The sequence below is a fragment of the Aegilops tauschii genome, chromosome 4, assembly GCF_002575655.3.
Source record: "Aegilops tauschii subsp. strangulata cultivar AL8/78 chromosome 4, Aet v6.0, whole genome shotgun sequence".
NCBI lineage: Eukaryota > Viridiplantae > Streptophyta > Magnoliopsida > Poales > Poaceae > Aegilops > Aegilops tauschii.
This window is the reverse complement of record NC_053038.3, coordinates 222784949-222807398: the sequence shown is the minus strand read 5'-3', so window position 1 is coordinate 222807398 and position 22450 is coordinate 222784949. Positions and strand designations below refer to the sequence as shown.

At 52.9% G+C, this 22450-nt stretch overlaps 1 protein-coding gene across 1 annotated transcript; it reads right to left on the bottom strand.

Moving 5' to 3' along the window:
• Positions 1–37: 37 nt before the first annotated feature.
• LOC109762409 (retinoblastoma-related protein 2) lies at positions 38–22221 on the bottom strand. Its single transcript, XM_020321261.4, has 18 exons — positions 21929–22221; positions 21747–21845; positions 21540–21667; positions 21349–21445; positions 21190–21236; positions 20819–21002; positions 20547–20613; positions 20252–20431; positions 19955–20145; positions 19006–19873; positions 17765–17909; positions 17585–17657; positions 17329–17502; positions 17139–17252; positions 16890–17019; positions 16696–16808; positions 594–709; positions 38–495 (listed from the first exon to the last, which is right to left on the bottom strand). Exons 1-18 carry the CDS (start codon positions 21986–21988, stop codon positions 336–338), a joined length of 2946 nt encoding a protein of 981 aa, XP_020176850.1. The 5' UTR covers positions 21989–22221; the 3' UTR covers positions 38–335.
• Positions 22222–22450: the final 229 nt, after the last annotated feature.

The window sequence follows — 22450 nt, the reverse complement described above, 5'->3', positions numbered from 1 at the left end:
TTTCGATCACTGACGAGAAACTGGGACAGTAAAAGCATTCCACAAGTCACATGCTAGATTTTCTACAGTAAACGCCAACAGATTATACACTGAAACATAACGCCAGTTATTATTTTACACAGCTTACACCCTACTGTTTTTCATCAGCTGGAAAATAAAATGATACACCAGGAACGCTAATGCTAAGTAATCACCCACTTTTATACTGCTGCTACTCCCTAACACACAGATGTAGTACAGTTGAAGCATTCTGAGTTCACCCACTTATTCAGAAGAACAGAAGGCCTTCTGTGGGGTCGTGAGCTATATACAGAGGGAGATGCTCATTTATTTGCTCAAGAATCTGGTCCTGGGTTGTCCTTCCTTGACAAGAAACTGAATGAACCTGCAGGATCCGAAGAGGCAGGGACACCATGTGGTTGGCCCAGACTGCCAGCTACCACTGAATCACTAACCATGTCAAAGTTTATTCGAGTGTTGATTCTCCTGCTGGTGCTGCAGGTTAGAGTGAAATGAGTGATGGCAATGTGTTGTCAACACAACTCCATGTAGCAAGAAAAAATGCCTTATATTTTTTAAGAAAGTTGACATACTAATTTAGACAATTATTTATAGCGGCCAAATCTTCAGATGGGCTCTGATAAGCATGTGTGCTTTCGCCAATGCAAGCATAAAAACTCCTCGAACTTGGTGAAAGCAATGCATCCTTCTGTCAAGTGCAATAGAGAAGCACATGTTGCAGAGTTAGTTCACAAAGATACATTAATAACTTATATGTTTCACTGCACTCATACAGTCAGGGTTTTAGCAGAGACCACTTGCAAGTGGAATTGCAGTTTGTAGACCTAAATAACTCGAAGTGGCTGTTATGGCAAACACGTGTGGTTCTGATGTTAAAGCAGACCATGCTATAGCAGACAAGAGTCTAGCAGCACCACGATGGTTCAGTTTTTTTTTCACTGGCATATATATCTTCATGAATTTTTTTGGGAACACACCTTGACTACCCATAAGTAAAGTAACTAGTAAGTCTCTGCTTTGCATGGATATAAGTAATCACTTTGCTTCGAAAACATCAAGCTTGGTGTGCTCATCACAGCCAGGTCATATGCTAGTGCTGCCCATCCCTGGACTAATTTTCTGTACTCCTTGGAGTATGTACTCCCACATTTAACATACCTCTTAAACTAACTTATTATACCTCTTCATCATACTCAATATACCTTATTAATTATTCTAAGATACCTCGAAAAAAGTTTTACGAAAAAATATCGTCAGAGCCCTCGGTTTATGCAGTATAAAACTGTAGTCCCTCCGTTCACAAATATAAGATGTTTTGGATATTACAATATGGACTACTTCCGAACTGAAATGAGTGAACAAAAAACTAAACCGTGTCTATATACATCGGATTCAGAAAAAAGTTAGAGCATCTTATATTTGTAAACAGAGGGAGTAACATAAAAAAAAAGTTTAGGTGTAAATAATATAAAATATATGGTCTGAAATAGAATTTTTCATGAAACTCGCTTTGGGTATCTAGTACAACCTCTGCCAAAATGTAAGACCTTTTTTGGTTTTGCATAGGGCATAAAAAACGTATTCCATTTTGTTATGGAGGGAGTAACATTTAATGAAGTATATTAAAAATGATAAGGGGTATACTCAATTCATCGATGTGGTATATATATCAGGAGCGAGAGTACATACTCCCAGGAGTATTGAATCATTTTCCTAAGTTACATGTTTAACAATATACTCCCTCCGTTCCTAAATATTTGTCTTTTTAGAGATTTCAAATGGACTACCACATACGGATATATATAGACATATTTTAGAGTGTAGATTCACTCATTTTGCTCCGTATGTAGTCACTTGTTGAAATCTTTAGAAAGACAAATATTTAGGAACGGAGGGAGCATATAATAGCAGTACCACAGGTTGGAATTTCGGGCATCATTCATAACATATGGGTATGTCAATTGAACCTAAGTTACATTAAGTGCTTATAGATGCATTGTGCAACCTCCAACAACCACTAGCTCTACACCGCAAAAAAGAACAACCACGAGCTCTGTGTTTCCTCAGTAACTACAATAAATGCAACCTTTTCTTATATATCAACTCATTGTCGGGGGTTGGGTGCGACATATGCCAATGGATGACTTATCATGGTGGGAGCGAGTAGAACGTCGCCGGTGCCTGGAAGCGGGATGAGGCGTAGACACGAACGCCGGCGCGCTTTACCCAGGTTCGGGGCTCTCCTAGGAGATAACACCCCTAGTCCTGCTCTGCGGGGTCTCCGCATGATCACTAAGGCACTAGTGAGTACAAATGGTGCTCCTCGAGTTGTATGCTAGAGGTAGAAGAAGGCAGGGCTTGCTCTCCTCTCCCCTAGGTGTATGTCTAACTCTAACAGGTTCGAACCCTTTGCATGGGTGCCCTGGGGGGTTTATATAGGCCTACCCCCAGGGGTAAAATAGTAATCTGGCTGGGTGTAGGACCTGGCTGTCAGTCTCTCTGGTCGCCGGCTTCTCCGCCGACTGCTAGGGCCCGCCGCCTGGTGGGCCCCGCTGACTGGTCTAGTAAAGAGCCGACAGGCCGCCCCCGCCGCTCGCGGGTCTTGCCGACGGCTGATTACTGTAGCCGTGACGCTAATGACGCTTGCTTGGTCAGGGGAGCGTGGCTACAGTCCCGCCGCCTGGCGGGAGATCACTGTAGCCACTCCACGTCTTATCTGGTTAATGGCGCGTGGGGCTCGGGGAAGGAGCGGGCCGCTTGCTGGGAGCCGGCTTCACTCGGGTCGACTAGTGAGGCTTCCGCCGTCTTCCGGGCTCTCGCTGACCGATAGGGCCCGCCGTCTTCGGGCCGTACCGACAGGCAGTCGTGGGAGCAGGGCTCCGCCTGACAGGGGTGATGTCAGGGGCGGAGTGGCAACAGTGTCGCGCCGGGCGGAGATCTCCCCCCGTACGGGGCACTGTGGCCACGCCCGGCCCTGGATACGGGGGTGATGGGCTATACTGCAGCCTCACCCTGTCATGTCATCTTAATGGGGGCGCAGACTTTTGAGGGCGCCATGGGCCGACCGCTAGGAGTCGGCCTCTCTGGAGGCCGCCTGCTAGGAGTCGGCCCGTCTTGGAGCCGCCTTCCTGATCATGGCCGCCTTCCGGCAGTCGGTCGTTCGGCTAGCCGGCCGCCAGAAGGCGGCGCTCTATCTTGACGTCTTGAGGGGCGCAGCCGGCCCCGATGTCTTGAAAGGTTCTGGGGCTCGGGTTAGGCTACCCGTGGCCCATTACTCCGAAAGTAGTCCCCGAAGCTGGTGAGGCGCCGCGGCTGAGGAGCCGAGAAGCCTCAACAGTTTCCTCCTCCGGGTGCTATGGGTGGAAGCTTCATCCGACTCCCGGCAGGCCGCCCGGGGAAGTCGGCCACGTCCAGTCGGATTTATCTGGAATTTCGAATGTAACGGCGGGAACTAGGTGGCGTGCTAGCGAAGCTTCGAGGCCCGCCGCCTGGCATGGGTGTGCCACGTGGCGCCAGCCGGCCGGGCCAGCCTGCCAGCCCACGCGCGTGATGGGACGCGACTGCAGGCTGGGCCCGCCACCACCGGGCCTCGGCATGCGAGCGGATCCGCTGCGGCCGAGGCGGGCGGTTGAGTTTCCCCGCGGAGTTACTGTGCGCGGTAACTCGCGCGGTAAAGGTGGTAGCGTGGGGTCGTGGGCACAGTTAATCCCACGATCCCACGCCCGCCCCCTCGGCTTCATAGCCCGCAGGCTATAAGTAGGGGGAGGAAAGGGAGCGGCGGAGCACGCGCGCCCCTCCACCCCGCTCTTGCCTCCTTCCTCTCACCGCAGCGCCCCCGAGCAACGCCGGAGCGCTGCCGCAGCTTGTCTCCGTCGAGCTAGCCCGCCCCGAGCCCTCTTTGCCCCGCCCATTCTCGGCTCTCTCGCCGTGCCCTTTCTTCGTCGAGCTCTCCATGGCGCGCGAGCGAGGAGGAGACTGGGACGGGTCCAACGTCAATGAGGACCACATCACCTTCCTCCGCGAGACGCGGCGTCTTCCCGGCGCGGGCTACGTGAAGGCGCGCGTGCCGCCGGAGGGGGAGATCTCGCCGGCGCCGGGGGAGGGCGAGCGGGTCGTCTTCCGCTCGCACTTCATCCGCGGCTTCGGCCTGCCGGCGAGCGGCTTCCTTCGTTCATTTCTCGAATTCTATCACCTCCAGCCTCATCACCTCACGCCCAACACCGTGATGCTCCTAGCCGCCTTCGTCACGCTGTGCGAAGGCTATCTCGGCATCCTCCCCACCATCGAGCTGTGGGTCACGCCCAACACCGTGATGCTCCTAGCCGCCTTCGTCACGCTGTGCGAAGGCTATCTCGGCATCCTCCCCACCATCGAGCTGTGGGGAGCATTCTTCTACACCAAGCTGGGCACCTCCGTCCGGGAGGTGGCTGCCCAGTGCGGTGCCTTCATCGCGGTTCGCCGGCCGTCGCCGAAGAACGCCTTCCCCACCATCAAGCTGCCACAGTCGGTCAAGATGTGGCAGCAATCTTACTTCTACATGAAGAAATGTGGACCCGGCCGTCGACTTCATCAACCTGCCGGCTTACGTAGCCGGTCCGCCGACTGAGCCTCGGGCCAGCTGGGGCTACAAGCCGAAGCCGGTGTCGGCAGACGGCGCCGCCGCCATCCAACGACTCCGGGAGCTAACCAACACCGAGGGCCTCAAGGCGACCGACTTGCTGGTTGCTTTCGTCGTGCGCCGGGTTCTCCCACTCCAAGGCCGGCCGCACCTGATCAGCCGGATGAGCGGGCATCGCGACCCGTGCCGGCTGAGCACCAAGGAGATGCTGGCTGCCGAGGTCGCGAACTTGGTGAACGAGATCTCCGGCTTCAAGCTGGAGGGGTCCTGGAGCTTCGGCAAGCGGCCATATTCCCGTGCCGACCCGCCGCCCGCGGTAAGTTTCCAATTCTTTCTTCCTGGACACTCGTCCTAGTCTTGATCTTGGTCTTGATCAGCCGGCCTCTCACCACTTGAAACATATCTACATGTCGGACGCGATGGCTGCCATCGTAGGGGCGGGTGGCAACTACCAGCCGGATCGGGCGGTGAGCGATGTGGACGACCCCGACTTGGGAGCGGCCGCCTTGGAGGACACCGCGACGGGCGGCGTCTAAGAAGCAGGCAGCTCCGAAGAAGGCGGCATCGAGACCTGGCCCGATGATGATGAGGAAGAAGAGCCGCGCCCTGCGCGCGGAGCCGGCAGGGCGGACGCGGGCCCCTCCGTCGAGCCGACTGCTCGAGGCGGCACGCGTAAGCGTAAGCAAGGCGCCGTCTTGTTCGACAGTGCGCCGAAGAAGGCCAAGAATCCGACCGCCGCGGCCAGGCGGAAGGAGGCCGCAGCGAAGGCGGCCAAGTACCAGAAGTTCCCAAAGGCGCCTCCTATGGTGTCGGTGTAACTATTTTTCCCTTGTGCTCTTCTTTCTCTTTGATTCTTTCTGAATTTCCTTTGCTCCGTTTTCTTGATTTTAGGGCTCCGCTCTCTCTCGAGAAGTCGGCCGCCGCCTCCATCGTTGGGTCGGCGGAGACCTCTACCACCACCCGGCGAATCGATCCGGCCGCCGACCTCCGGGAAGCGACGGAGCGAAACGCGCGGGAGGCGCGCGAGGAGCAGGAAGCCGCCCGCCTGGAGAAGGCGGAGGCAGACAAGGCGGAGGCCGCCGCTTTGAAGAAGCTGGCGGAGGCCGAGGCTGCTGCCGCGGCGAAGAAGCAGGCCAAGGAAGCCGCGCACCGTCAATCGGCGATATTCGTCACCCCCCTGAACTCCGCGCCGCCGCCACCAGAATTCGTGGCGCCGACTGGGGGAGCCGGCGACGAGCACCCGATCATGGAGAGGGACGGCGGCGATGTCGTCATGCCGGACGTGATCGTGCCCCCGCCACCACCTTCTGAGGAGGCGCGAGACAAGCAGCCGGCCGATCCGCCGGCGCCACCAGCCGGAGACGAGATGGTGACGGGCCCAACTCCCGAGATCCGCACCCCGACGCGCCGCCGGATCGCAAAGGCGGCCTCGGCGCCCCGTCCGTAGGAGACCGCCGCCGCGAGCGCCGCGCCCACTGGCTGGGTGCGGGGAGGCGGGACGGGCCCTTTGAACCGGGCGATCCTAGACGTCCAAGCCAAGCTTCATGCCGAGGCCGACGCTCTTAAGCGTTGCAACAATGCGTTTTTGGAGTCGCGAGTAGACGTCCGGGTATACTTCTTGCTTCTTTGATTTTTATACTTCTCCATGGGGGCGCACCAACGCACCCACTGGGTGTAATCCCCGAGTTTCGGGCCGGCTGCTGAGCAGGCGGCTCGGAACTTTAATTTGCAAGCTCCGAGTACTAACATTATCTGGTATCTTCATTGCAGGATTATCACAACCTCCGTGCGACCATCTTCAACTCCAAAGTCCAGGAGCTAGCTCAACGAACCGCCGACTTGTCGGAAAGCCGGAGTAAGTCTTTGTTTCTTTCTCTGCGGGGGCGCGTTGGCGCACCCGCGGGCTGTAGTCCCCGAGATTCGGGCCGACTGCTGAGTAGTCGGGCCGGATCTCCCCGGCGACTGTTCTTCTTTTTGTTGTTCTTGATGACTTCTTTCTCTGCGGGGGCACGCTGGCGCACCCGCGGGCTGTAGTCCCCGAGATTCGGGCGCAGGCCGGATCTTCCCAGCAACTATATCTCTTTTTGTTGATTGTTGATGTCCTTTTCTTTTTCTACTTTTGCAGAGGCCAACGCCGCCCTGCAGCAGCAGCTGGGCGAAGCCAACACCGCGCTTCGCGCCAGGGAGACGGACTGCAGCAAGCTGACCGAAGAGCGTGACCGGCTGGTCACGCAACTAGCGGAGCAGGCGGAGCTTCTCAAGAAGACACAGAAGGAGGCGGAGGACAAGGAGGCCAGTCTCCTAGCTAAGTTCGAGACCGAACGCTCCGCCTGGACCGACAAGGAGACAATGCTGACTGCCAGCTTCGGCGAGATTGAAGACATGGTTGACGGTGAGCTTCTCACTTTACTCTTCTTCGAGCCACCGACTTCTTGTTCCTAACTTTGGCTTTTTTCTTCTGTCTGAGCAGACTTCCTCCCCGGTCATTCCGTCGCTGCCAATCGGGCCATCGAGGCCGATCGCGAAGGGCGGAGGGCGGAAGGTGCGGAGATTGCTGCCGACGCCCCCCGAACCCTCAGCGAGCAGCTTCTCAGCATCCAGGCCCGTCTCCAGCCGGCTCATCGGATGTTGCGCCGTCTTCAGCGTGTCGGCGCCCAGGCGATCGCCGCCCTGTGGCCAGACATGCCGGCACCGCGCACTCCCAGTCGGACTGCCGACTGGCTGGAGGTGGCGGCCGGCCATCTTGAGGCCTGGAAGGGCTCCTCGGCCCGGGCTGGAGCACGCCGGGCCTTGGAGCTCGTCAAGGCGTGGTACCCTGGGTTGAATCTAGCCCGGTTGACCACGTTTCGACAGGAGGCCCAGGAGGAGCTGGTGGCGGTGGAGGATGATCTTGTCAAGCGGGCGGCGGCAATCACTGAGTATACCAACACCAGCATCTTCATCCCGGAGTGGGCCGAGAACAGCGCCGAAGCGCCACCAGAGTGGTTCGGGCTGCACCCAGAGGACGGCGAGGACTCGGCCGAAGTGATCGACTCCAGCGACGAGGGAGAAGACGAGAAGGAGGAAGATGAGGAGGAGGCGCCAGAGGTCGGAGCGGACAGCCAGCCTCAGCTCGACCGCGCCTCCAGCAACGAGCCACGCCCGAGCGAGCCGGCTGCTGCTGAAGGCGACCAAGCGGAGACCGACCAGCCGGCCGCTCCACCAGCCGGCACCACCGACTCCACCATTCCGCCGAACCCGTCTGCTGCTTCCTAGGCTGCCATTTTACCTTTGTTTCTTCCTGCTCATCAGTCTCGACAAACTTCGTTAACTTCGCACAATTCCACCCGCGGGGTGTATTCCAAACTTTTGTTGAATGTCGGCCAAGGGCCTTTTGATGTGTAAATATATTTGCCGAGTTCTATCTTTCTTTGCTTTCTGCTCTTTTGGCTTTTTTCCTTTGCCGCCTTCCCTTGGTTGCCGTCTTGCCAGCCGAACAGCCGCTCTGCGGACTGTGGCTGGGTCAAGTACTTAGCCACTTTCGGGGAGGCAAGTACTTAGCCGGTTAGAGTTTTCTAGCAAGTTAAGTAGAAGCCGGCTGGCCGGCTGCTGCGACGCGGGAAGCCGGCTTGAGCTATGTGCACGCTTTGGATCCTTAGCCATTTTTCATGCAGACACTCTTTCTGCCTTTACTCTTGCCCGCCGGACAGCCGCTCTGCGAGCTGCGGCTTCTGACAGGAGAGGGCTTAAGTGCCAACGCATTACTTGTGCGGCTGCAGGAAGCATTACATAGCACAAGGCGGCAAGTCCCCGGGTCGACTGGTCGAACCCGATGCCGGACGGACTAATGAAATATCACAATGACAGGCGTAATACTTATCATATAGATAAAAGAGGGCAGTTCCCGAACTCTTCTCGGGGACCCGGAGTCTTCGTACTTAATACAAAAGTTGGCGTGGTACATACTGCATCAACTGTAAAACCTTCGAAGGAGGTTTGCATTCCATGGTCGCTCCGTCTCCTTGCCGGAGTCATCTCTTTTGCGTGCTCGAGGCTTCTAAGCGTCGATGAGGTAGTAGGAGTCGTTGCCCAACACATTGCTGATGATGAAGGGGCCTTCCCAAGGTGCCGAGAACTTGTGCTGGCCGGCTGTTCGCTGGTCAGTCGAAGCACAAGGTCTCCCTCTTGGAAGGATCTTGGCTTAACCTTCCGGTTGTAGTATCGGCGCAGGCTCTGCTGGTAGATGGTGGACCGGCTGAGTGCCAACAGCCGGCCCTCTTCCAGCAGATCAACGCCGTCTTGTCGTGCTTCTTCTGCCTCCTCTTCGGTGTACATGGTGACTCGAGGGGAGTCGAATTCTATGTCCGTCGGGATGACGGCTTCGGCACCGTAGACAAGGAAGAAAGGCGTGAAGCCGGTTGACTTGTTCGGAGTTGTGCGCAGGCTCCAGAGGACGACCGGCAGCTCATCGAGCCAACAGCCGGCCAAACGCTCCAGAGGTTCGACCAGTCAGGGCTTGATGCCGGACAAAATGAGGCCGTTTGCTCGCTCCACTTGACCGTTTGACTGCGGATGGGCAACGGACGCTAAGTCCGGTCCGATGCCCTGCGTCGCGCAGAAACGGGCCAAGGCGCCTTCGGCAAAGTTTGTGCCATTGTCGGTGATGATGCTGTGTGGTATGCCATACCGGATGGTGATGTCGGAGATGAAAGTCACAACAGTCGGACCATTCAATTTCTTAATTGGCTTTGCTTCTATCCACTTGGTGAACTTGTCCACTACAACAAGCAGATGAGTCAAGCCGCCACGCGCTGTGTTGAATGGTCCCACCATGTCTAGGCCCCAGACGGCAAAGGGCCAAGCAATGGGGATAGTCTTGAGTGCAGAAGCCGGCTGATGTGGTTTGAAGCGGAACTTCTACCACCCTTTGCATTTCTGGACCAATTCTTTGGCGTCTTCTAGAGCAGTCGGCCAGAAAAAACCGTGGCGGAAAGCTTTGGCCACGAGTGCTCTTGGAGCCGCGTGGTGACCACACTCGCCTTGATGGATATCTTTGAGGATTGCTTGGCCTTGCTCCGGCTCTACGCAGCGCTGGTAAACACCAGTGACACTGCGCCTCACAAGTTCTCTGTTGACTATGGTGTATGTTGCTGCCCGGCGTTGCACTTGTCGGGCCGAGATCTCATCAGTCGGCAGCTCTTTGTTCACCAGAAAATTGAGGATAGGCTGGGCCCATGAAGGTGCTGCAATTTCTTCGACTGTTAGGACTGCTACTTGCACGAGGGCGGTTGGGCCGGGAGGCGGCGGGTTGGAGCCGGCTGCCGCTTGCTGAGTCGATGAAGTCCCCGGGCCGACTGCTGCAGTCCCCGGGCCGGGTTTTGAAGTCCCCGGGCCGGGTGCGGCTGCTGCAGTCCCCGGGTCACCTGCCGAATTCCCCGTGCCGGCTGCTGGGGTCCTCAAGTCGGATCCGACTGCTTCAGGAGGGGCCGGCACAAAGATGGAATCCGATTCTGGCGATGGCTTGACAGACGGCTTAAGGAGGCGTTGCAGGGCGACGCCGGCTGGTATTGCTTGCCGGGTGGAGCCGACTCGTGCCAAGGCATCTGCTTGCTCATTGTCATTTCTTAGCACATGGAGGAACTCGCATCCTTCAAAGTATCCACTGAGTTGTTGAACGAGGAAGCGGTAGCTCGCCATGTTTGCATCCTTGGCGTCCCAATCACCTGACGACTGCTGGACCACCAAGTCGGAATCTCCATAACACAGGATCCGACGAATGCCGAGTTCCTTGGCAAGCCGGAGCCCGTGAATGAGTGCTTCGTATTCAGCAACGTTGTTGGAGGCGGCAAAGTGAATTTGCAGCACATATCTGAGCTTGTCGCCTTTGGGAGAGGTGAGAACGATGCCGGCTCCCAAACCGGTACGCATCTTGGAACCATCAAAGTGCATTCACCAATGGGTGGAATCTGGCGCTGGCGGCAGGTACTGGGTCCCGGCCCAGTCGACGAGGAAGTCGGCCAGTGCTTGCGACTTGATGGTGGTGCGAGGCTGGTAGTAGATGGTGTAGGGGGCCGAATCTATGGCCCAGTTGGCCACTCGGCCTGAAGCATCTCGGCTTCCAATGATCTCGGCAAGCGGAGCTGTGCAGACCACAGTGATTGGGTGCTCTTGGAAGTATGGCTTCAGTTTCTTGACGGCAAAGTGCACGCCGTAGCACATCTTCTGGTAGTGGGGGTAGTTTTGCTTGGAGGCGAACAGCACTTCACTCAGGTAATACACCGGTCTCTGGACTGGTAGTGCTTTGCCTTCTTCCTTACGTTCCACAACTATGACCGTGTTGACCACCCGGCTAGCGGCGGCGATGTAGAGGAGCATGGGCTCCTTAGGAGTCGGAGCCGCCAGGACAGGCGGAGTGGTCAACATCTTCTTGAGCTGGAGAAAAGCTTCATCCGCCTTGTCGTTTCACTCGAAAAATAGTGGTCTTCATGAGCTGGTACAGGGGAAGAGCCTTCTCGCCCAGCCGACTGATGAAACGGCTGATGGATGCCAAGCAGCCGGTGAATTTTTGCACGTCCAGCAGTCTGGTGGGCACTTCCATCCTCTCGATGGCCTTGATCTTCACAGGGTTGCACTCTATGCCGCGCTCTGAGACCAGGAAGCCAAGAAGCTGGCCGGCTGGTACTCCAAAGACGCATTTCTCCGGGTTTAGCTTTATCTGAAATCGGCGCAAGTTCTCAAAAGTCTCTTTGAGGTCTTCTAGCAGCGTTCCACGCTTCTCCGTCTTTACCACAACATCGTCCACATAGACGTGGGTGTTTCTGCCGAGTTGCTTGAGGAGCTCAACAGCTCGCATCCGGCTGTGGAGTCTATTACTTAGTCAATTCTTGGCAAGGCAAATGGGTCTTTGGGGCATGCTTTGTTGAGGCTGGTATAATCGATACACATGCACCACTGCTTGTTCTTCTAGAGCACCAGGACCGGGTTGGCTAACCATTCTGGAAAGAATACTTTCATGATGAAGCCGGCTGCTAGAAGCCAGGCTATCTCCTCTCCAACAACTCTTCTCTTCTCCTTCGACGGGCGGCGCAAGGGTTGCCTGACTGGCTTGGCATCAGACTGGACGTGTAGCTTGTGCTCGGCGAATTCCGTCGGAACACCCGGCATGTCCTTGGGAGACCATGCAAAGATGTCCCGATTCTCACGGAGGAAATCGACGAGCTCGCCTTCCTATTTGCTGTCAAGGTTCGCACCTATGACAACGTGCCTCTCCGGGTGCTCTGGGTCCAAGGGTATCTTCTTTGTCTCCTTTGCCGGCTTGAACGAGCCCTCGGCTTCCGACTCCTTGGGGTTGGGTGACATTTCCGGCTGCTTGCCAGCCATCGCCACAACTCGGTCAAGGAGCCGCTTCTCAGCCACGATCACGAGGGACTCGGCTAACCGGCTACTCTCTGCTGCACAGGCGGACGACTTCTTGTAGTCCCCTGCTATGGTCAGGATTCCCTTGGAGCTCGGCATTTTCATCTTCAGGTAAGCATAGTGGGGGACCGCCATAAACTTGGCCAGGGCAGGCCGGCCAAGCAATGCGTGATAGGGCTCTCGAGGTCCACCACCTCAAACTAGACTGACTCAGCGGAAATGATTTTTGTCCCCGAAGAGGACACCTATCTGAGTCTTGCCGATTGGTGAACAGAAAAGGCCTGGAACAATGCCATGAAAAACAGTCTGGCTGGGCTGAAGATGTCTCTGCTTGATTCCCAACTTCTCCATGGTATCTTTGTACAGGATATTGATGCTGCTGCCACCATCTATCAGAACTCAGGAGAAGCGAGCAGCTCGCCTCTCCGTGGCAAAGGTGGCATCCAACACCAGAGCGTAAGAGCCGGGATTGGGCATCACCTCCGGGTGGTCGGCTCTACTCCAGCTGATGGGCTTCTTAGACCAATGCATGAATTGGGGGTCTCTGATGCTACTGCATTTACTTCTTGCTGCTGCTGCCGTTTGTTGCGCCTGTCGTCGGCCACGCTGGTGAACACGACATAGGCTCCATGCTCTTTAAGATATTCATCTTGTATCGCACCAACTGGCCGAACCGCCGGCTGCTGAGGAGGCGGCGGGCCGGCAGGGGGGCTGGAGTCCATCACCCTTGGCGATCCTGGTGAGCCAGTGGCATTTCCGGGTGGTGTGATTGGACGGCTTTGCGCCGCTGTGGAACTTGCAGGGTGCATCAAGGGTCTGCTTGTATGAGAAGGCGGGCAACCAGTTGGGCTTGCCGCCCTTCTGGCGCTTGGGAGGAGGTTGTCCTTCCGACTGCTGATCTTCAACTGTTGCCACCTGCCGGCTCGTGGAAGCCGGCTGCATGGCCTTGCGCTTGTTGTCGTTTGGTTGCTGTCGCCGACTGGTGTCACCAGCCGGGGTCCGAGGAGCTTGAGGGGCTACCTTGCCCGACGCATTAACTTGGATCTCTGCCTTCATGGAGGAGTCGGCCGTGGCGTACTTGTCTGCTATGATCAGCAGTTCATCGAGGGTCGCCGGCTCGTCGCAGAGAAGCTTGTGCTTGAGGAGGGTGCCCTCTCGGCACCCGGCAGTGAAGTACTCGATGGCCTGCACCTCGTGCACGCCCTCGCAAGAGTTGCGCAGTTCGGCCCAGCGCGTGAGGTAGTCGCGAGTCAACTCGTTGGGGTCCTGGACGCACAAGGAGAGCTGGCGAGGCTTGGGCGGCCGCTTGTACGTGCTGGTGAAGTTGCGGATGAATGCTTCAGTGAAATCAACCCAGCTGTTGATGTTGCGGGGCTTCAGGCTGTTCAACCATGTCCGGGCCGTGCCCTGGAGCATGAGCGGAACGTACTTTACGGCAACACGCTTGTTGCCATTCGCTATGCTGACTGCTGTGGAGTAGTCGACCAGCCAGTCTTCCGGCTTCACGGAGCCGGTGTAATTGGGTGTATCTCTCGGGAGCGTGAACCCCTTGGGGAAAGGTCCGTCTCGGATGCGGGGGCCGAAGCAAGGCGGACCCAGCTCATCTTCTAGCGCCAGGGATCGGCTGAGGCGATCGATCCAGTGGCGGGCGTCGTTTTGGTCGCGCTCTTGGGCGGCCGTCTTGGTCGCGCTCTTGGGCGGCCGTCTTGATCGCGCTCAATGGTGATGCGAGTCCGGCTGCGGCTAGCAGTCGGCTCCTTGTCTCTTTTATCACGGACGCCACCAGTCGGCGTCCGCGATGTCACGCCTTGGTCTCGGCGAGGAGGTGGGTCGTCATTTCGCCGGTTGGGCGCTTCAGTGCGGCACCCGGCGTCTTGCTGCTCAGCAGTCGCGTCGAGGAGCTGCAGGACTCGCTTCGTCATGTGGCGACGCTCGTCGCCCTCAAGCTTGTCTAGCTCGTTTGCTGCCACCTGGGCAGCTCGTATGTTCTCTGCAGGCGTGGCGTAGACGGGACGATATGTCCTGAACATGCTGGCGATGGTCGCGCCACGCTGCCGGACCAAGCCAATGCGGCTAGGCCCAACAGGAGCCGGCGTGCCTCCGACGGCACGGTCCATCTCCCGCTGGTAGGCCTCCGAAAGGCGTCTCATGCTGGCCAGCCGGTTGGCGCTCTCGACGAGCTGGACGCGGCGTGCTTCCAGCGTCTCGGCGTCGGCGTCTTCCGGGATAGGCGCAGCCAGGTCTTGCATCGCCGTCTGCAATGGATCCTGGCCACCTCCGCCAGAGTGCTCGCCGTGGCTAATGACGAGCACTTCCGTGACGGTGCTGTCGCCGCTGTCCGCACGAGGAAGCGGCTCATCATAGACCACGTAGGTGGCGAACGGGTCGAGCGACGCTGTGTCGGAGTCGACCAACATCGGGTCGGTGGAGCCAACCGACTCCAAGTCTACAGCAGGCTCGCTGGAGACGTGGAGCTGATCGAGGAGGCTCACAAGGCGGCTCTCGGGGCCCTCAGTGCCCGCATCAGACGCGGGCTCGTCGGAGAGGCGAATCTCGCCAACAAGATCGGCGAGGCAGCTCGCCGCACAGGCGACCTCCGCGCCGTGCAGCGCGTCGGCGCAGACGCCGTCTGGCGTGCCGGGCTGGCTGCGCTCGTCAGGAAGGAACAGGGTTCCCGTCCAGAACACGTCTCCGGGAGACGGTGCACCTTGCCCCACGGTGGGCGCCAAATGTCGGGGGTTGGATGCAACATATGCCAATGGATGGCTTATCATGGTGGGAGCGAGTAGAACGTCGCCGGTGCCTGGAAGCGGGATGAGGCGTAGACACGAACGCCGGCGCACTTTACCCAGGTTCGGGGCTCTCCTAGGAGATAACACCCCTAGTCCTGCTCTGCGGGGTCTCCGCATGATCACTAAGGCACTAGTGAGTACAAATGGTGCTCCTCGAGTTGTATGCTAGAGGTAGAAGAAGGCAGGGCTTGCTCTCCTCTCCCCTAGGTGTATGTCTAACTCTAACAGGTTCGAACCCTTTGCATGGGTGCCCTGGGGGGGTTTATATAGGCCTACCCCCAGGGGTAAAATAGTAATCTGGCTGGGTGTAGGACCTGGCTGTCAGTCTCTCTGGTCGCCGGCTTCTCCGCCGACTGCTGGGGCCCGCCGCCTGGTGGGCCCCGCCGACTGGTCTGGTAAAGAGCCGACAGGCCGCCCCCGCCGACTGGTCTGGTAAAGAGCCGACAGGCCGCCCCCGCCGGGCCCGCCGCTCGCGGGTCTTGCCGGCGGCTGATTAATGTAGACGTGACGCTAATGACGCTTGCTTGGTCAGGGGAGCGTGGCTACAGTCCCGCCGCCTGGCGGGAGATCACTATAGCCACTCCGCGTCTTATCTGGTTAATGGCGCGTGGGGCCCGGGGAAGGAGCGGGCCGCTTGCTGGGAGCCGGCTTCCCTCGGGTCCGACTAGTGAGGCTTCCGCCGTCTTCCGGGCTCTCGCTGACCGGTAGGGCCCGCCGTCTTCGGGCCGTACCGACAAGCGGTCGTGGGAGCAGGGCTCCGCCTAACAAGGGTGATGTCAGGGGCGGAGTGGCAACAGTGTCGCGCCGGGCGGAGATCTCCCCCCGTACGGGGCACTGTGGCCACGCCCGGCCCTGGATACGGGGGTGATGGGCTATACTGCAGCCTCACCCTGTCTTGTCATCTTAATGGAGGCGCAGACTTTTGAGGGCGCCATGGGCCGACTGCTAGAAGTCGGCCTCTCTGGAGGCCGCCTGCTAGGAGTCGGCCCGTCTTGGAGCCGTCTTCCTGAACATGGCCATGGCCGCCTTCCGGCAGTCGGCCGTTCGGCCAGCCAGCCGCCAGAAGGCGGCGCTCTATCTTGACGTCTTGAGGGGCGCAGCTGGCCCCGATGTCTTGAAAGGTTCTGGGGCTCCGGTTAGGCTACCCGTGGCCCATTACTCCGACAAAAATCCAGTCAGGCTATCTTGACGTCTTGAGGGGCGCAGCCGGCCCCGATGTCTTGAAAGGTTCTGGGGCTCGGGTTAGGCTACCCGTGGCCCATTACTCCGACAAAAATCCAGTCAGGCTATCTTGACGTCTTGAGGGGCGCAGCCGGCCCCGATGTCTTGAAAGGTTCTGGGGCTCGGGTTAGGCTACCCGTGGCCCATTACTCCGACAAAAATCCAGTCAGGAATATAAACGTTTACTTGATGAGTTGCTTTGCACACTACGATTTGAACCGTAGGCAACTTTCCTCCACTTTTTCAAAATGGACCTATTAGCCTGAGCATACTTAAGAGTGAAGCGTCCCGCAAACAAAAGAATTAAGTGAAATGTGGCGACACAGGAAATAACAGCAGTAGGAAGTGTTACAACTTGCACGCTCTTTAACAGTATAAAAGGTAGTCTGATGACCTGTATTGCTAGAATTGCCACAGTTATTGATTCAAAAGCAAAGAGTACCCTAAAATAGTCCTATGGAGAATTTAGAACATGAACACGCTATATGGAAATATCATGCATAAACCTATCAAACTAAAGGCACACTGACAGACAGCATATATAGGTATACAGGTCAGCCTAACAATTTAAATATACTAGACGAAGAAAAACAGAAAAAAAAAAGTAAAACAATTGAAAATGGAAATGAGCAAGCACAAAAATCACACCTTGGTTTGCCGCAGAGGAGAAATATAAACATTATGGGAAGATGAGACTTTCTTTGGGGACATATCTGGTAGATTTGAGAAGGGGGGTGACTTTGGTGATCCAGGAATTTGGCCTACAATGAAGGTGATTAAAATGGTATTAGTTAATCATAAGTTAATAGACACAAGATAAAACTAAAGAGCAGAGCAAATACTATTAGGATTCTTCTTGTTGTCCGGATGAGCACCACCAGAAGGGATTAATGCCACCAGGAAAGGCTTGACTGCTGGAACAAACACCTCATTATAAAAAACAATGATGTCAACATGGCGTGATCCAAGTCCCTGACAGAAAGAAAAAGAATTGTCAGAAGAGAAGAACAACAAAGATGAAGCCAGAAGTTCAGGAAAGAATTATCAGAAGAAAAGAAAAATAAAGTGAAATTTCATATTCATGTACATACTCCATTGTGATTTGTATTCACAACAAAGACACTTCTAAAAACTTCTGGTATACATTGCTGTTCCCTTTTGTAATTGTTGACAATCTCCTTGAACGTCAGTGTCAATTGAGAAACCTGTCAGAAGAGCTGTTGTCAGCAGAGAGAACTCAAAAGATGTAATATAGAGCTAATTGGCTAGCATAAGCAAGACCTTTGCAACACCATAGAGGGAACAAAGGATAAGCTGATCAATGTGTCGGTTAAAAAATAAAGTTGTCTGTTGATCAAGAATCTGCTTGAAGATATTATAGACATGCTCTGTCTGTTCCACATGCCGAAGCCTTTCACACAGGTTCCTTATTCTAATAGCAGCCAACTTCAAGATCTACGAAAGTTCAACCCAGAATCAGAAACATGAAAACAGAACTAAATGGTCAAAAATGAAGATTAAATTACAAGACCCGCACTTTGGAGAAGAAGATGTGAACCCCTACTTCAGCACATTTTTCATTCCCCCCAACCAGATTGCTGACAGTGGGACTGCACAAGAAACAAGTATAAATATAACATTCAGAAAAAATATGAAAGTTTGGTTAACATAAAAATACTATGTCTGGAAACTAGTAAAACTGAAATGTGAGACAGGCCTTGCAAATGTCGACTGGAGAGGACGCCATTTCGCTTTCAAAGTATAGCTTTGTTTTGCTGGTGGTGTCTGTGAAATTTGGTCTACCAGTGTGCTCCTCGGTTCAATGCATAATCTCTTTGGTGACCTACTGTCACCATTCTCATCTACATTGAACATGTGAAGCAATTAACAGAAGAACTTAAAACCATTGGCAGTTACGTAAGATTGCAGAACTGCTTGTTTCAAATAGAATCACAATTAGGTTCTTATGGTTATTGAACTTTGAAGATCTTGCATGATGAACACCTCAATATGCCCCCATATTGGCATACCATTCACTCTGCAGGCATGTCTCAGCTACAAGCAATCATGCTACAGTTCATATAAACAAAAATAAGGCCACTAGACTACTCTTTGAAAATTTCAGTACATGACATGTACTCCCTCCGTTCCAAAATAGATGATTCAACTTTGTACTAACTTTAGTACAAAGTTAGTACAAAGTTGGGTCATCTATTTTGGAACGGAGGGAGTACTAGTTAATGGACCAGCTGCAGTAAGCCGAACATACTGTCATGAATAACCAAGTTTATAGCAACCTCAGGTTTTATTGATGCATACTACTTTTTCACAATTGTAGAAAGGCTAGTTTTTAGATTCTGGGGACCGTAGTCTGTCAAGCACGAACCGCCCAACCAAACTTGCACTAGAAGGATCGACATAACCCTAATTATTGAAAAGTAGAAAAAAGTAAATGACAATATTCTTCTCTGCTTTATTGAGGGGTCGGCCCCTTTATATGGTAGACAAGACTTGACCATCCAGCCAGTAAATCCATTCAAGCTCTTATAAGATCTGGATGAGGATTTGGAGCTCTGGGGTGCTCCACCCTCCTATATGAATATTAAATTAAAAAAAAAATTGGAATTTTGGGATATCAAACCTGGGTGCCCAATCTACTCCCGTGTTAAGTTTTGTGAAGAAATGACATCCGTGGTATTCTCAGTAAAAAGGTCAAAAAATTCCTAATGTGTAGAGAAAAACTGACTCTACTTAAGGGATAAGACTGATGTAAGGAGCATGAACACTGTGCAATCAAATTGGCAGATGGACATCTCAAAATACCAAAATAGACAAAATTGATCAGAAGATGAACAATCTGCAAGTAACAACCTCAATACCAGGACTACTCGGTTTGAAGTTTCTGAAGAGTTGGTCTCAGAAAACTTCAGATGAAGTCAAGGCCGAATAGCAATGTACCTGAATCGGCAGCCCGTTTTTTAGATGGTGTAGCTGGCAAGTCTTCAGCATGGAAATTCTGCCTTGCTACTATGTCATCAAGAGATGGCATTGATTCAGCCAAAAGACCAAGGCGATTTATTTCCGAAGCAAGTGATGGCCTGGCAACAACCAGTGAATTATACAGTGATGAACCTTTCTCCCACGCCATGCTTTCCAAAAGCTGTTCTTCTAATGAATTTAAATGTCTTTTCAATTCTCTTGGAAGGCTTTCTTCATGTCTCACGAAGTTTTCAATTATCTTGCTCAAATCAAATGCAGTTAGACCAGTACTCTCCAAGACAGCAGGGAACATCATGATGACTGTCTTATGTGTTGCCAAAACCAGTTCGGCTGAACATGCAATCAAGCATCGGTGAAAACGCTCATTTGACAACAATGGAGTCAGATTATTTACATTAGTATTGAGTGATTCTGCTCTGCAAATTGCCTCCAACACCCTATAGTACAACTTGGAGGCCTCCATTTTTCTTGCTTCGGCCCATGGAATATCAAAGGCATTTGTACAATTCAGGCCCATGGAACCACCCCAATGGCCAGAAGGCTTAGTTGGAAAAATTGCTTCCAAAATTATGCTGACCCTTTTTGTTACATCACTTGTCAAATCTGTATCACAAGACGAAAGAAATTTCTCAAGTTTAGACGAAGGCTTCTCTGGCAACGAAGATATCACCCCACGAAGCCACTTAGCAGTTGTCATGGCAGAAGTCACTGGTGTCATCTGCACTACCTTAACTGAGCCACCATTGACAGGTGATGAAGGGGAACTAGGGACAGTCAACATGTTCTTTATTGTCTTTGTAGGCGACGCTAATGTTTCAAAGACACGCTGCAAAATGAGAGGGTCAAAATCATGTGGGGAAGGAATTCAGTCTAGACTACTGACATAATTATGAATTACTGAGGATACCTTTGGGCAGCTTAGATTAGTGAAATCTCTAGAAGAGTTCTCAGCACTGATTATATTGTCATTATTGATCAAAAACCTTTTCAAATCAAGCTCCCCTTCCCAGCTAGTGGTACTACTTAGCTTCTCCAACTTCTCAAAATTTGAATGAAAACACTCCTTATCAAGGAGATCTCTGAAATAAATTAGACCATCTGCCACCATAACAACACAACACTTAATAAGCTAATTAAACATAGCAAAATAACCGAAACTCAATAGGTCTGTGTGCACGGGAGAGAATGGATATACGGGTCATGCCTGTATCTATTTTATCCAAAGTTTCTAGTTTGCACTCTGAAGCCCTTACTGCTTTCGTGCTGAAAAACACCTCTATAGCCTTGTGAAACTTCCCCATCATTTCTTTCAAGCGGTCTTCAGAGGTATGATAGTTATGACATAACGAAGCAAGGAGATCAACACCCCTCACCGTTTGTTTTACTGAATTGGATTAGAACGGCAAAACAAAATTGTAACTATGTGTTGCATAATGACAACTAAATTAAGGAGTGTGCCTTCAAGAAATAATAACTGATATAAAGGTGGGAATATTTACTTAAGTGAGAAGAACCTTCGATTGTGAAGCTCCTAAATTTAGCAGGTACATGAATTAAAAGTATGGCCTGCCACAGATTAAACAATTTTGACAAATTAAGCCCAAGAAAGAATAGAAAGGATAAGATAAAGTGGTGGCTATTTGGGAAACTGGTCACTTGAACATAAATACGAGCTCGTATTAAATTATTTTTTTGAAATGTACCTGCTCGTATTACTAAAGGCTGAATAGTATATAACAAAATCAAAACAGAAGAGGGGGCGGGGGCTGACCAATATGGCAACTAATCCATGGATGCAGGATACCAAGTCCTTATACAATTCTGGTGATTTTGAACGGAGGGCTAAGAAAAATAGCCACCCAAAACAAAAATATTCAGGATTACTTTTAGTCGATCCAGGCTCCTGGCCAGTACTAGTACTTAAGAATAGCTCATTAAATGCTTTACAATAGAACCTGTCATATTGAGCATACTTTAAAATTAGAATTACCATGCAGAACAAATAAACAAATCACAAGATAATCAATTATATATTATTTTTAACGAAATTATGAACACCCCATCCTGCTGAAAGAGAAGAAAATCCACTGGTTATACTATTACCAAACTGAAGGTGATCTTATGGCACGTAAAGGATTTCACCTGCTTGCATCTGCCAACAGATTTACCAAACTCTGCAGTTGTTTCAGCTGGAACCACAAGTTACAACACCAGTACAGAAATAACCAAGTTAGCACCTGCACCTCATGAAGATCTCATCTCAGTCTGTTGAAAACGAAACAGGATTGACCATCAACCCACCTCTAGCTGATCTTCCCAATCCGTCCCATACCGGCTCCGTAAAACATGGTCAATCTTCGAAAGAAGCTGCTGTGATTCCTTGAAGAAATCATTGTACCTGCAAAGAAAACAAAAGGAAACCGCAACCAATTCAACCAAACGCTAATATTTACAAAACCAGAATTACAACCATCATAACAGACATCACGCACTTGAGTTTGCATCCCTCCAAGATCTTCCACAGCCTAACCCTGGAGCTCTCCTCCTTCATCCCCTTTCCCTTCAGCTTAGCCACGCAGTAAAGCACGAAAGCAAAACATAGCCTCTCCACATCCTCGGGCTGCAAGGATCCAATCCAAAACTTAGCAAGAAATCGCGTAAGAATTGAGAATTTCAGCACAAAAGAGAGCATTCCTTACCGATTTGCTCCCAAACGAAGGGGACGTGAGAAACACGTCCTTCCCCTCCTCCAGCAACGCCGCGGCCTCGCCAGCGACGCCCTCGTCCACTTCCAACTCCTGCATCAAACCTTCAGTAATTAGTAAGAGAATTCTCACCCCGGACGTCAGAGGATTTCAGCAGTGACGAAGAAATATCTGACCTTGCAGAGATCGGCGAAGTGCGTCTCCACGGCGGGAGGAGGCGGAGGTTGCGGCTCCATGGATTATACGAATTGTGCGGTCAATCACGAGGCTTCAGAGGCATCAAACGGTGTAGGCTAAGAGGCCGACGCCTCGTATTGAACCGCTTGAGAATTCACCCGATTGCGCAGCTCCGGCGAGCTAGGGTTTGGGGGTTTGGGGATCGGGATTCAGAAATACTGTAACTTGTTCAAAGGGGTTTATGGAGAAACTTCCGTTGTCCGTCTTGCCCCGCTTATGAACTGTGGGGTTTGCTAGATATTTGCGAATTGTGTGATTCAAAAGGGGCTGGACTGCAAAAGTGGGCGCTGTTGTTTCCATTTTGGACCCACTGCTCCCAGCATATTTCTGTCCAAAACTAGTAAAACTGCACTGCACCGTGTGTTGCAATGGGTAAAAATTATCCCTACTACTACCGAAGCAAAAACTTGCACCCTTTTGCTAAAGGGCACAATGTGTAAAATGCGAGAGTCAATCTTTAT

Bases quoted from the DNA above. Each gene is read 5' to 3' on its own strand.
- LOC109762409 (XM_020321261.4), bottom strand. From the start codon at position 21,988: ATGGAGCCGCAACCTCCGCCTCCTCCCGCCGTGGAGACGCACTTCGCC. The intron at 20,614-20,818 runs GTCAGCCCCCGC...AATCTGTGGCAG, and splicing joins ATGGATTAGTTGCCATATTG to GCCATACTTTTAATTCATGT. The intron at 20,432-20,546 runs GTAAATATTCCC...AATCCAATTCAG, and splicing joins CGAAGGTTCTTCTCACTTAA to TAAAACAAACGGTGAGGGGT.